Consider the following 13,916-nt stretch of genomic DNA (forward strand, 5'->3'; position numbering starts at 1 on the left):
AAGAGTCTATATTTTAAATTTTTTAATGTTTTTATTTATTTTTGAAACAGAGAGAGACAGAGCATGAGCAGGGGAGGGGCAGAGAGAGAGGGAGACACAGAATCCACAGCAGGCTCCAGGTTCTGAGCTGTCAGCACAGAGCCTGACGCAGGGCTCGAACTCACAGGCCGTGAGATCATGACCTGAGCCGAATTGGACGCTCAGACTGAGCCACCCAGGTGCCCCAAAGATTTTATTTTTTTAAGTAATCTCTCTCCCCAACATGGGAATCTACAACCCTGAGATCAAGAGTTGCATGCTCCATTGACTGAGCCGGCCAGGTGCCCCCCAGTTTGCATTTTTAATACAATTTTGAAGACACAGTTACTTCATTCAGCAGAATTATTATTTTGGTCAGAGGAATGAGGAAGGTGAAGTAGGTAGAAATCTTCTAGGAATAGCTTGAGAATCCCTACAGACTGAGTCACAGACTCCACAGGGTTAATAAGTAAGTTTCCTTGGAATGACAGTAGCTAAGGCAATTTCCACTGCAGCTACAGCACTCTGGGGACTGCCCAACCCGGATGCTGTTCAGCATCCTCCTCTGGCACTGACGAACCTAATGTTTCCCGTGGCCAGTGGTGTGGCTGGTGACTGACCAGGGTTATAGCTTTATAACCTCTGATAGTTACCCACAGTGCCTCACAGGAAAGAGGTAGCCTTTTGAAAACATGAGACTCATACACAAAGATTTTATCTCATAGACATTATGGAAGACAGGGTCTTATTTCCTTTGCAATAGCTTATTTTCAATTCCATTCTTCTCCTTTTCAAATTTAAATGGTAGTTTTCTCTCTCTCTCTTTTAAAATAGGCTTTATTTAAAAAATTTTTTTTTTCTTTTTTTTTCAACGTTTTATTTTTGGGACAGAGAGACAGAGCATGAACGGGGGAGGGGCAGAGAGAGAGGGAGACACAGAATCGGAAACAGGCTCCAGGCTCTGAGCCATCAGCTCAGAGCCCGACGCGGGGCTCGAACTCACGGACCGCGAGATCGTGACCTGGCTGAAGTCGGACGCTTAACCGATTGCGCCACCCAGGCGCCCCTAAAATAGGCTTTATTTTTTAGAGCAGTTTTACATTCACAGCAAAAGTAAACACAAAGTACAGAGAGTTTTCATATATATTCTGTCTTCATGAACACACACAGCCCCCACTAGTAATATCCCACACCACAGGGGTACATTTGTTACCACTGATGAACATATATTGACACCTCATAATCATCCAAAGTCCATAGCTTATATCAGTGTTTACTCTTGGTTGTACATTTAACATGTATCCACCACTGTAGTATCATACAGAACAGTTTCACTGCCCTAAAAATCCCTCTGTGCTCTGCCTTTTCATCCCTCTGCCTCCCCAACCCCTGGCAATGAATGATATTTTCACTCTCTCCATTGCTTTGCCTTCTCCAGAATGTCATATAGTTGGAACCATACAGTATGTAGCCTTTTCAGAGAGAGAGAGATCCTCTTTTATGATTTCTTTTCTTCCTTCTAGATTGCTCATATTGGCCACAGAAACAGATGGTGGTTGATAAATAAAACGAAAAAGCAAGCTACAAAGTGTAGCCTGGGGAACTCTTGCATCAGCATCACATACAGTGATAAAGCCCTGAGGTAGGGAAGAAAATAGACCTTTGTGGTTAGAAAACAGCATTTAGAAGCTGGCAGGCGAGCCTTCCAAAGAGAAGCAGGGCCTACAGTTTGTGCAGGGCTTTGCAAGTCAGGCTAAGGCAATGGAGTTTCTTCAAAGTGCAATAGGAAGCTTTTAGGGGGGTTTTGAGCAGAAAATGATCTCATTTCCTTTTTTTCTAAATTAAAAAATTCTTTTTAATGTTTATTTCCGAGAGAGATGGGGTGTGGGGGGGAGGAGGGGCAGAGAGAGAGGGAGACACAGAATCTGAAGCTGCCTCTAGGCTTTGAGCTGTCAGCACAGAGCCTAACACCAGCCTCGAACCCATGAACCATGAGATCATGACATGAGCCAAAGTCGAATGCTTAACTGACTGAGCCACCCAGGCACCGGGATCTCATGCTCATTTAAAAAATAACACTTTGAGAGGCAGAAGTGACTGTAGGTGGATACAAGAAACAGTCCCGCTCCCTGGCAGGGAATTATTACAGTGGCCCAGGCAAGAGATGATGGTGGTTCGGTCTAGAGTAATGCTATTAGTAATGCTGCTGGTGAGAAGCATAGAAATTGAAGACATATTATGAAGGTAGAATAGCTCAGATTTATTAAAGGATTGAACAGGGTATAGAAGGCAGAGTTGGGGGGGGTGGGGAGAGTATGGAAGAAATGCAATTTGCTGGTTTCAGAAACTGGAAGATTTACCAAAATAGTAAAGACTGAGATGGGGGAAGAAACAAGCATGTGTGAGTATGCAGTGGATGAGGGGGAAGAAGGAGTGCTGCACACGTAAAAATGTTTTACACATTACATTTCCCCCAACATTTTATACTGAGCATTTTTTTTTTTAATTTGAGAGAGAGAGAGAAAGGGGCAGAGGGAGAGAGAGCAAGAGAGAATCTCAAGCAGGCTCCATGCAGGTTTTAACCCCCCCCCCCATGCCGGCATCATGACCTGAACCCAAACCAGGAGTTGGACGCTCAACCCACTGAGCCATCCAGGCGCCCTTTACTGAACATTTTCAAACAGCAAATTGGAAAACAATTTTACAGGGATTACCCATATAGAACATCTACAATTAACATCTTAATATACTTCTATACATTTGTCTATGCCTCCATCCGTCAGCCCATCTTACTGTTGTAATACATTTCAATTGCAGACATCAATGCGCCTCCCTCTGCATACTTCAGCACACATGTCATCTATTTCCAGTTTCTTCTTTTGACATAAAATTTACATAAGGTGAAAGGCACAAATCATAAGTGTGCATTCATTGAGTTCTGACACATGCATACACCTGTCCACACCTTAAATTGAAGATGCTTAAGGAACATCAAGCTGGCATAATCAAATGGGCTGCTGAAAGTAGAAATCTGGAGCTCAGAGAGGTCTCGGTTTGAAGTGTAAATCTGGCAATCCTCAGAACACAGGTCCATTTAAGCCATGCGATTGGAAGAAATAACCCAGGGGGTGCAGAGTGAAGAAAAATGGGATCTACCCTCAAAGACTCCAGCGTTTCACGGGCTGTCGGGTGAGAGAGCGGGACCTGTAGGGAGGTGAGGCCCCGGGTCCGGAAAGGCCGGTCTGTTCCGCGCCTCGGGGCGGTCCTTGGTAGCAATCAGAGGTGACCCGAGGTGTCATGTGGGGGGTTAGGAGGGGGACGTGACGGGGGGTGCTCCCAATCCGTGGCGGGAAGGTCAGCCTGGAGGAGAGGGAAGAGGGGAAAGAAGAGAAAGGATTTGGGGGGGGGGAATGGGGAAGGGGGGGTAGGGGGACGAAGGAAAGAAGCGAGAAACGAGGGAAGGCGAGAGCAGGCGGCAGCGAGGGGGCGGAGTCGCCGCTGCGGCCGGCAGAGGGGCGGGCGGAGGGAGGGGGTGTGTGCGCGGGTCACATGGTCGCAGCTGCCCTCCCCGTCAGCCGCCCTCGCCGCCGCGGTGCGCTGGCTGCAGGAAGCCGCCGCGCCGCCGCTTTTGTTGTCAGGGACTCCGCGAGGAGCGCCGCTCGCCGGCCGCCGCCGCCCTTTCTCACTGCAGCCCGCTCTCCGGCCGCGGGGCCCGGGTTCCGGGCGTCCCGACCGCCCTGCCCATGAGGGGGCTCCGCGACCACCGCTGCCTCCAGCCCGGGGCGGCGCGGCGCTGAGGCGGAGGCGGCGCTGCCACCTCTGCGGGAAGCGGGCAGCTTCTGTCCCCTCCCGGAGGGCACCATGGAGGTGAATGCGGGTAAGAGCAGGACTGCGGAGGTTGGGGGCACGGCGGAAGGGGCGATCGGAGCCCGCTGGGGCACTTCGCGGGGCGGCGGCAGGGGGTGGCCCCAGGGCTGGTAGGGTGGGCTGCTGCGCGGTGCGTACTGGCTCGCGCCCGGTTCCCGCGTCGCCCCCGGGGCCGCTCCACGGCCGCCCTCCTAGCTCCCTGCAACGCCGCAGCGCGGCCCGGCGGCGCCGGCCCGGCCCCCCCCTCACATGGCCCGGCCGCGCGAGCCACGTGCGCGCTGTGTTTACGTTCGGCGGCGCGCGGGCGCCGGTTGGCTGGGCGGGCGCGTGACGCGGCATTACATAATGGGCGCTGAGGCGGCGGCGGCGGGCGGGGACACGTGAGGCCGCTCGGCTCGGTGACCCACATTCCCCGGGGCCGCAGGGACACGTGGGGGCGGGTGCGCGCGCGCGCCGGCGGGGAGTGCCGCAGCCTTCCGGGAGGCCCCGCCCCCTTGGAACCCTCCGGGCTGTGACGTAGCCGCGATTCCCTCCTCCCCCGCGGGGTTGCACACTGCGGAGGAGGCCGCGCGTGCGCGTGCGGTGAACCTCGCGCCCGGGCGGTCCCGAGGCGGGCGCGGACGCCGCAGTGCCCCCGCTGCCGCTTTCGCGTCGGGGAGGTGACCCCGACGCGCGGAGCCGGGGCCGGGCAGACGCACCCGCAGCAGACCTTGCGGATGCTGAGGAAGAAGTGCGGGGTCAGGGCGCACCGTTGGCCGAGAAAGGTTCCTCGGGGAAGGCTTCGTGCTTCCCAACGCGAGACGCCTTAAAAGAGCTCTGAGGTGCTTCGATGTCGAGCAACGCCGTGCACTTGGAACGGCACTCGCCCTTGTGGTGCTGCTTCACTATTTCCAAGAAAAATGGTTTGCTCTAGGACGTGACCTATCTTACACACCCTAAGTCATAAAAATGTCTCGAAGATCCCCTAGGGCTGGGAGCCTATAGATCACACCCATAGCTAATCATTCAGATCACGTAGGGTCAGGATGACTCAGGTGATAACCCTAAGTGAGTCCCAGACTTTATGAAAGGCTGGTCATTGTTTATTTCAGTTAATTTTTTTAAACGCATTGGTTGCCGACCTTTCTTGAACCTGAGAAACAGAATTTGGCTTTATCAGTATTTTGGTTACATTTCCTGTTACAGCGCCAGAGAACAATACCGTATTCCCTTCTGGCCTTCTGTCTGCCCTCAATGATGACCCTCACACCTGAAGCCGGTGAGGTTACAGAAGAAGCCAGTTTATATTTTTTAAGTTATTATGTGCGCTAAAACCCCTGCCTCGAAGACCAACGTGTTTTGAGTTTTCCACCAACAGTAAAAATAAAGTGTTTTAATTACCTCTGAGTCTGCTTACCTTTTGAGGATATTTTTTAAAAATTGGGTAACTCTCATGGAATTCAGCTTTTGCTTGATAAGAATTTAGAAATTACCAGATTGAACTTCTTTTAAGCCAGCCTTTAGCCTGAATGAATTTTTCCAGCTTTGCAGCCTCGTAAAGGTGGGCTAGCTCAGGTGACTAGAAAGTTTTTGTCTGGTTTGAACCTTCCTGGAACAGTATCACTGATTTTAATCTTGCCTTGCAGAGCTACAAATAATAAAACTTCCTTTGGGTGACTGTTGAACATACCAACCACCCCAGTCAACATACCACCCCACTCGTTCCGTTTTCAGTTCTCATTATTTGGTCCTTGCTCTGTGTTTTGATCATCACCCTTGTTGCCCTTTGGGCTGTAGCACCCAGTAGTGAATAGCCTCCTGCGGAAACGGTTGGAACGTTACCAAGTTCCGAGTTTTGGATTCTGCTGCAAATGAATTCTCTGGCAGGCTGAGCTTTTGTGGCTTATTCGCTTTGCTGACTCACAGTAACCTTGCAGTAAACTAGAACCTTTTCACGCGAACTGTTTTGAAGCTAGGTTTCCTCCGTTGTGCAGATAATTGACCTGAAGTTGAGGAATTTGCAGTGACCTTATTTTCTCTTGTTCCTTTTGGCTTCATGTTCAACCTTTCTCAAGGTATTATCCAGTATACTAACAATTTCTGCCATGTATCTGTTAGAGGGAGAATTGATAAGCTTTCCCTTTAACTCCCTTCAGGTTGTAAATGTTGACCAGGGCTGAGCCAAATCGAGTGCTGTGTGGCACACCTCTGACCCATCCCTTTTTGACATGATCGTATGAGTACAATACACATTCAACTAGTGACCATTTCATCTAACTGTCCTATAATTCATAACATACTGTGTCTCTGTCTTATCCATGACTAATGTAGATGTGAAATAGTGAAGTGGCAGAAATTGACTCCATACGTTTTTGTCACAGATCCTGAGTTGAGTATACCAGGTTCTTTAAATAACTCACTGCACAAACTTCATAACCTTGGCTGTAACTCACATTTTAAGAATTAGGAAAACATTCCCACATGGTTCATTCTTGTTTTTACAAATCTGTATTTCTCCTAAGTTAGAAAGAAAATGTCAGAGAGAGGTAATGGGAAAGAAGTCACTTGGAGAGAGAAAAATCAAGATCATGGGAAGACTCGGAAGTAGGAGGTTGCTTGACTAGTCAACGGAGTTAAGGGATTCTGAAGGCAGTGTAGAAATAACCTACAGGGAAACCACTGGGTCCATATACCACATTCAGAATTAAAGAAGAAAGGATAGGGAGGGTTAGTTTTCTTTGAACACTTCTGATTGAACTCTTCAGTATGATGGTAAAATAATAATCACCAGTAATGTCAAGTACATACTATGTGCCAGGTCCTTTACAGATGTTACTACTTTGACACCTCATGTTAATTTTATGAAGGTACTGTTGTCACCATTTGAAGATGAAGGGCTAAGTCGATTGTATCCAGGCAAGTGATGGAGCCAGATTTTGAATCCAGAAAGTCCACTTGGGGAGCACAAGCTACTTTATGCCTTATTAGCTTTACGTCCACATAGCATTTGATGGTATATGCACAACTTGGTGGTCCTGTCCTCTTGGGGGTGAAGGAGATGGATCCACTTGGTTTGTAATGGTAGAGGGTCATCGCTGGTGGAAAAGGATGGGTGGCAGTAGAGCCTCCTAATTTCATCATTCCTGTCTTTTAATCTTTTTGTTGGTCAATCTGTTTTTTCGCCAGACACTAGATTACACTAGTGCCCCCCACCCTAGCAATTTGCATGGAGACCAAAATACAGTTTTGCAAAATAAGATCCAATTTTTCAGTCACCCATTTTTTGTTTTCTTAAATCTCTTTACATGGTACGTCATTTAATAATTTGCATGTGTTTCAAGACCCTACTTATTGTCCCCTAGCTTTGTTTGCCCCTCTTGATCTTTGCCTTCTGTAGTACTCTTGTGTGATCCTCAGTGGTTCACAGTAATTTATATGAAACAGTGCTCTCGCATTGCACTGGAATGAATGGTTAACACAGCTCTTTCTTCAGTTGGTCTACAGGGCTTTTTAGGGAAGGGACCATGCTGTTCTCTGGAGCCCTGACACTCAGGACACAATGGGAAGTTTAGTGCTTCAATTAGATCTATTTTACCATCCTGTGAGTAGAAATTGTTAGTAACCTACTTTTAAAATGAGAAAACCAAAACTTCTTGATGGTTTCATTCTAAGTCACAAGGCACAGTCATGAGTTGAACTCAAGCATACTTTCCAGGATGGTGGGCAGTGGGAGTGGGAGGGTTTTGGTGATGGGCAAGCCTAGAATTGGGGTAAGAAAACCCCAATATATGGCCAACAGTAAGTGCTTCCCAGCAGTATAAAATTAGATATTGACTTCTAGCTTGTCTGAAGTTGACCACTGGGTAAGCCCTTGCCTGGGAACCTGGCTCAGCTCCAGGGATTTTTTTTTTTTTTTTTCCCCAGCTAAAAATAGAGAAGACTGTCTCAGCTAATTTTAGCTTGAGGCATCTAAGAAGTACATTCTGCCTGTTTCTGGAAGTGTTGGGACTTGCTGGTTCGGGGATTTTACCTTTCTTGCATTATCATCAAAAACCTTATGTGTAAAAACCACTTTAATAATCACCTTGTATGAACACTACACTTCATTTTAATCTTGTAATAAAGCTGGCAGATATGCCCATTTATATAGAAGGTAACTCAGATTTAGAGAGAACGAAAGTGACTTGCTTGCCCAGGTCTTTACAGTAAGACATGATAGTCTGTATTCTGGCCTGGGTCTCTACTCCTGGCTCTGCCACTTAGCAGCTGTATTTATATTAAACCTCTCTGAGTTCTAAGTTCCGCATGTGAAAAATGGGATGATGGAAGTTAATTCTTGTGAGGTTGAAATGTGACATGAAATTGTGTCATTTTATTCTTGGCATTTGGTAGGTACTTTGTGACTTGTAGTTTTCACTTCCCTTCATTAGGCTGAGGAAGTATTAGATTAGTATTACTCTCTTGGAAATTAAAATGTAACCCATTTGGGTTGCTAACCATCTGGACAGTAGGTTGGTGTCTGGTAGCAAGAGTAGATGCTAAGACAGCTAAATCAGTGTCGAGGGTCTTGCTAGGAGAATGTAGCTGCTTCTAGATGGGTCATCTTTGATACCATGGTGCCTGGCACAAATGCTTGTCATAAATGATTGTTAAACTCCCTAAAGATAGGAATTGGATATTAACTGGACTGATACTAGCTCAGTAATTTTTCTTAGGTTTGATTTTGGAGGTTTTGAAAGGAAGGTGCATTTTGTGTAGTTAATACCTTCCCAGTCAGTGCTTTAATTCCTTCCATTGCCCAGCCATTAGGGATAGCTCTGATTTCTGCAAATTTATTTCTAAGGTGAGGTAGTCAGAAGACCTTGTGAACATACATGGCTCTCTCAAATGCTGGTCCCAAGAAAGTCTTACTTTAAGGAAAACTATTAGTTTCTCATCTTGCGTCATCTTTAGATGTGAGGAAGTGAATTTACCACCTAAAGTGGTAGTACTTTAAATGAGACAAATAGCTGTGAGACCTTCCTCTGGGAATTTATTGAAGACGAATATTTTCCTTTGGATTCAATTCTGGGTGTACACACGTGAAAAAAGTAGCAGTTTGCTAACACTTGGAATTTCGGATATGAACTTCTAAAGTTTTATGAAAACATGGTTTTACCCAGTAATACGACATTTGCTAGCTTTCCAAGTTAAAATTGTTTCTCTCTGGATTCACAATGTATTAAGGGTATTTAGGCAGTTATGTCAATGAAAACATCAACTTTAAAAACTATGAACCAATTTGTGCTTTAATTCAGTGATTGTAGCTATTCCTAAACTTCAACATTGAAACAAATTACCTAGGGAACTTGTTAAAAATTAAAAATGCTCATTCCTGAGGGGTCTTCTCTAGTTTCTGCAGGGCCTTGGAAACATGTATTTTGAAAAAGCACCAGGTTGTTCTGATGATACATACTTTACATATGAGTTTATGAGAATAAACTCAGAGTTAGGAAGCCTTCCTCCTTTATATTTGGTTTCTTAGGAGCTTTCAAAATTAGCAGTAGATGAAATTTCTCTTACTAAGATTACCCTTGGTTGTATTTTCTTCCATTGAGCACAGGTAAAGACATTGGCTTGTGACAGTCCCAGTTTTACTGTGTAACAGCTTTATTGTGTATCAGTATCACCAAGAGGGTGATTAAAGTTTCTGATCGAGTAGATCTGGAGTGGGACATGAGAACTTGGATTTCTAACAGATTTGTAGGTGATGCTGAAGCCCTTCATCCAGGGATCACACTTTGAGAATGACTGGTTTATAGGTGGGGAACACATTGCAGCTCTAATAGTAATCATAAAGCTCTGGGTTCGCTCTGGAAAGATAAGCACATGCCAAGAGAACATCTGGGAGGTGGGTTAGTCTAGAAAGAACAGTCACTCCTCCAGCTTCAAGACTCATGGCAGGCATGTGCTTAGTGAATGGAAAAGTGGATGGAATTCTCCACATTATTTATATTTTTGTCTTTAAAATTCAAGTACATTTAGTTGCATTTGTGTATAGTAAACTCTTCTGTTTTTCCTGGCATAGTAGGTGCCATTTTAACTTCTCTTTTGGGTTGTGACCAAAATCCCTAAGAGTAATGGTTTTGCTTTACTTCTCAGGAGCTTCCCATTCTGGGTATGTTTAATTGGTACTTAACTACACGTCTGGTACCTTATTTCAACACTACAGACTAAAAGTGACTCAATATTCCTCTGCCCATTTTTAAATTTTCTGTAGATGGAAATGTCTTTGTCTTTGGAATTGGTTTGGCCTCAGCATATTGTGTGTGTGTGTGTGTGTGTGTGTGTGTGTGTGTGTGTGTGTGTGTGTGTTTTGACTTATAAAGTGTGGCTGTTATCTAAAAATAAAAAGATCGGGGAATCACATCTCAGAGAAGGTTTTTATTTCAGAGTGAGTACTTAAATTGCAGTTGTTACTTAGGTAATATGTAGAACTCTCCACTTATTACTCTGTATAGTTAGATTGTTGTCAGAAATGCCTTGTTTTGCTTATGATTCCTAGTAATGCTTTATGCTGTTTGGGATCTGTCCATGTTATTAAATGTGGGCTTCAGAAAGGCAGAGAAGTAGGTCTTAAAAATATCTATGGCAGGCTTATTACCTGTAAAGCATGTATAGAGAATTAAGAGACACTGTATACCTGCACCTAGGTGCTTATGGTCTAGGTGAGAAAGAGATGGAAACAGGTAAACAGTAGGTTTGTTTAAGAGTTCAAGACAGTGATAGAAGAGATAATTTTACCTTTATATCACAATGAAAAAGCCCACAAATGTTTGTTGATGATAGAGGAAAGAGGAAAAGAAACCACAGATCTTGGCAGAAGAGATAAGAATTAGTTGTTTGGCCTGCAACTTGGAAAAATAATATATTTGGCTATGAGATTACTTTTGCAGCACTTTGCATCTTTGAAGGAAGATGTTTGAAATTATACCCTAAAAAGAATTTTAAATCTTATTTCTTAACGTGGGAGGTTTACAGTCTCTAAGCGGGCAAGGCCAGTTTTCACAGGGGTTGTGGAGGTTATATTGGTGAAGTTGTGAATGGTATTTTGAGAGTAGCTCTGTGGAGAGAGAATTAGCATCAGCCTTAATGTTATTCTCTTATAGCATGCATTCTTTCAGCCTCTTTAACATTTGTTGTAAGTAGCGAGTCAGAAGAACAAGTGGCGAGTCTGGATTCCTTAAGAGCTGTTTACAGGTAAGTGTGTCTGCAAATCTAGTAGCAGAAACAGGTGGAGAAGGGAGAGCGTGGAACTGGTGATCAGTGGATAGTGGTAGAAGTCTTCAGCATCAAAACAAAGATTCTGGTAGCAAAAGTATGAAAAGTTTCCCATTTTGACATAAATTATCTGGAGTTCCAAGTATTACATCTGTTTTTGGTTAACCTATGTTTTAGCCAAGTGCTGGGGGAGGCAAATGCTGGGGTTGTGTCACATAAAGGTATAATGAAGGAGGCAAAGAGAGGACCAGAAATAGATTTCTTCATGGATGAAACAGATTGTTCACCTCACCTGTGTAGTCACTCAGGAAGGTTTTTCATTCCTTTTAGAAAAAAAACTGGAAAATGAAAAGCTTTAGGTTCAGATCTTTCTGTGTTCAGAATAACTAAGCCAGTGAGAGCCTTTCCATTTTTTGAACCCGTGGAAGTGATATGTTCTTTGAACTTTGTGGAAACAGGAAGAATTAATAGTAGGTAATAAGGAAATAAGTTACTTTCTCCTTTTTGGGTCAACTGACATTTAGTCAGCAACCTGTTTCTAAGGTTAGTGATTTTACTGTTCAGATTTCAAAAAGGAGAAAACATTGTGTATCTAATTAATCTGAATTCTCCCATCTTTTTCTAGGAGGTGTGATTGCCTATATCAGTTCTTCCAGCTCAGCCTCTAGCCCTGCCTCTTGTCACAGTGAGGGTTCTGAGAACAGTTTCCAGTCCTCCTCCTCTTCTGTCCCATCTTCTCCGAATAGCTCTAATTCTGATAACAACGGAAATCCCAAAAATGGTGATCTCTCCAGTATTGAAGGCATCCTGAAGAATGATCGAATAGATTGTTCTATGAAAACAACCAAGTCGAGTGCACCGGGGATGACAAAGAGTCACAGTGGAGTGACAAGTAAGTGACTTTAGTTTTCAAGGGTTGGTGCCATTAATTGCAGGTTGGGCTTATTTGATCAGTTTTTCATTTGAGTGTAATTTCACCCTCTTTTAGGTAATCATAGTTTAGTAGTTAGAGAAGAAATCAGTGATGATTTTAAATGTTACAGCCTAGGGCTGTCATAATTTGTTCTTGACACAGAACAAGGTACGTGGTTATGCACTCTGCCTGTGTTTCCTCGAGGGTAGCTCCTTTTACCACATTTTCACAGTTGCCTTTCTTCTGGACTCTTGGTACTGAATCCGGTTTCTAGAACAGAGTACTTACTTGTTGTAGGAAGGGGTTTGCTTTCATGAAGTTGGAGCTAGGAACATTTGGAATTAGAAAACAAAGCAGCATTGGGATAACCAAATGAGTGGTGGAATTTGGACCCCTGAGTGAGTGTGGAGGTAAGACTGGCTGATATAGGGGAGGAATGGTGCCTGTAAGGTGAATCGAACTTAGTATTGTACAGCAGCCTGTGGAGACATCTGTTTGCGCCTTCTGCTAATTGACTTTTTTGTATGACTTTTTAATTCTTACTGAGGAGAATTGTTTTTAGTTCTGGTTGCATATATGGTGTAAAAGTAACTCTACCCTTAACAAAATTTCAGTGTATGCTTAAAATCATCAGGAAAGGAAAAAGCCAGCTCTCAGATATTTCTGGCAGTCCCATAAATTGTGTTTTATTTAAATTTTATTTATTTATTTTGAGACAGAGCAAGTGGGGGAGAGGCAGAGAGGGGAGGAGAGAGAATCCTAAGCAGGCTCCACACTATCAGAGGCAGAAGCTGACACGGGGCTCCATCTCATGAACTGTGAGATCATGACCTGAGCTGAAACCAAGAGCGGGATGCTTAACCGACTGAGCTAGGTGCCCCCTGTAAACTGTGATTTAAAAGAACACTAAGATTTCTTTTGGTAATTTAGTGTAAAGATATTTTTGCATTATAAAAGTAGATTTTGTATCTTTTTAAAGTACTTACAAATTGAATAAAATAAACTGGAATCAGTTGGAAAGAAAGCAAACGGTTGAAGTTTTTCTTCCAGCTTTATACTTTTATATCTGTTTGTGTCTTAGAATTTAGTGGCATGGTTCTACTGTGTAAAGTCTGTGGGGATGTGGCATCAGGATTCCACTATGGAGTTCATGCTTGTGAAGGCTGTAAGGTAAGCTACTGATTCTGGGAATAAAGAAATTGGAGTTAGGTTTGTCAGTTTCCACAGTTGATAACCTGGGATGATGAGAAGTCAGCAGCTACTCTTACAGTTTTAAGCATTTTAGGTAGTATATGAACATAACCTGTTTTGAAAAATATATTCAGCAGTAAAAGTATTTCTTTTTTCTTTAGGATTTTGATCAAAATAAATTTGCTCTTTCCCTTAGGGTATGAAACCGAGTGCACAAATTGTGTATTCTCTAATGCATCAGGCACTGTTCCAGGTGGTGGGGAAATAGGGAGCAAAACAGACAAGGCACTGCTTGTTGCAACTGAGTTTAAACCAAGCTTTGAATAGGTCTCCTCAAATATGATGACATTCTGATAGGTCAGATATTAGCGGTTGGGAATAACTCCTACAATACTTGTAAAAATGTGGTATCTTGAGAAGTAATGCCAAATGACTAAAAGAATCTTGAATATAAATTGATTACTTGGGGAACCTCATTTTTAAGTTCAAGTGAATATTTCTTGGTTAGAGTGTCAGCTAATTCCAAGTGAGATAGTTTATACCTCCTACTTATATCCAGGGAATCTTTCCCTCTTTTTTGAAAATCTGGCCCAGTTCTTTCTCCTGAGTATCAAAAATTAGTATGACCAAGACATTTGCTCTTGCCAGAAGCAAGAATCCAATTTGGCAAGATATGATGGGTGAGCAA

At 44.0% G+C, this 13,916-nt stretch overlaps 1 protein-coding gene across 1 annotated transcript in view; it reads left to right on the forward strand.

Moving 5' to 3' along the window:
• The first annotated feature begins 3,788 nt into the window (after positions 1–3,788).
• Positions 3,789–13,916, forward strand: part of NR1D2 (nuclear receptor subfamily 1 group D member 2) — a 29,377-nt gene continuing 19,249 nt past the window's right edge. Inside the window, exons 1-3 of the mRNA XM_043595528.1 lie at positions 3,789–3,895; positions 11,750–12,016; positions 13,119–13,207. Of these exons, the coding sequence (XP_043451463.1) occupies positions 3,880–3,895; positions 11,750–12,016; positions 13,119–13,207 (372 nt within the window). The 5' untranslated portion in view covers positions 3,789–3,879. The remainder of the gene's footprint in view (positions 3,896–11,749; positions 12,017–13,118; positions 13,208–13,916) is intronic.

The sequence above is a fragment of the Prionailurus bengalensis genome, chromosome C2 (genome assembly GCF_016509475.1).
Source record: "Prionailurus bengalensis isolate Pbe53 chromosome C2, Fcat_Pben_1.1_paternal_pri, whole genome shotgun sequence".
Lineage (NCBI taxonomy): Eukaryota > Metazoa > Chordata > Mammalia > Carnivora > Felidae > Prionailurus > Prionailurus bengalensis.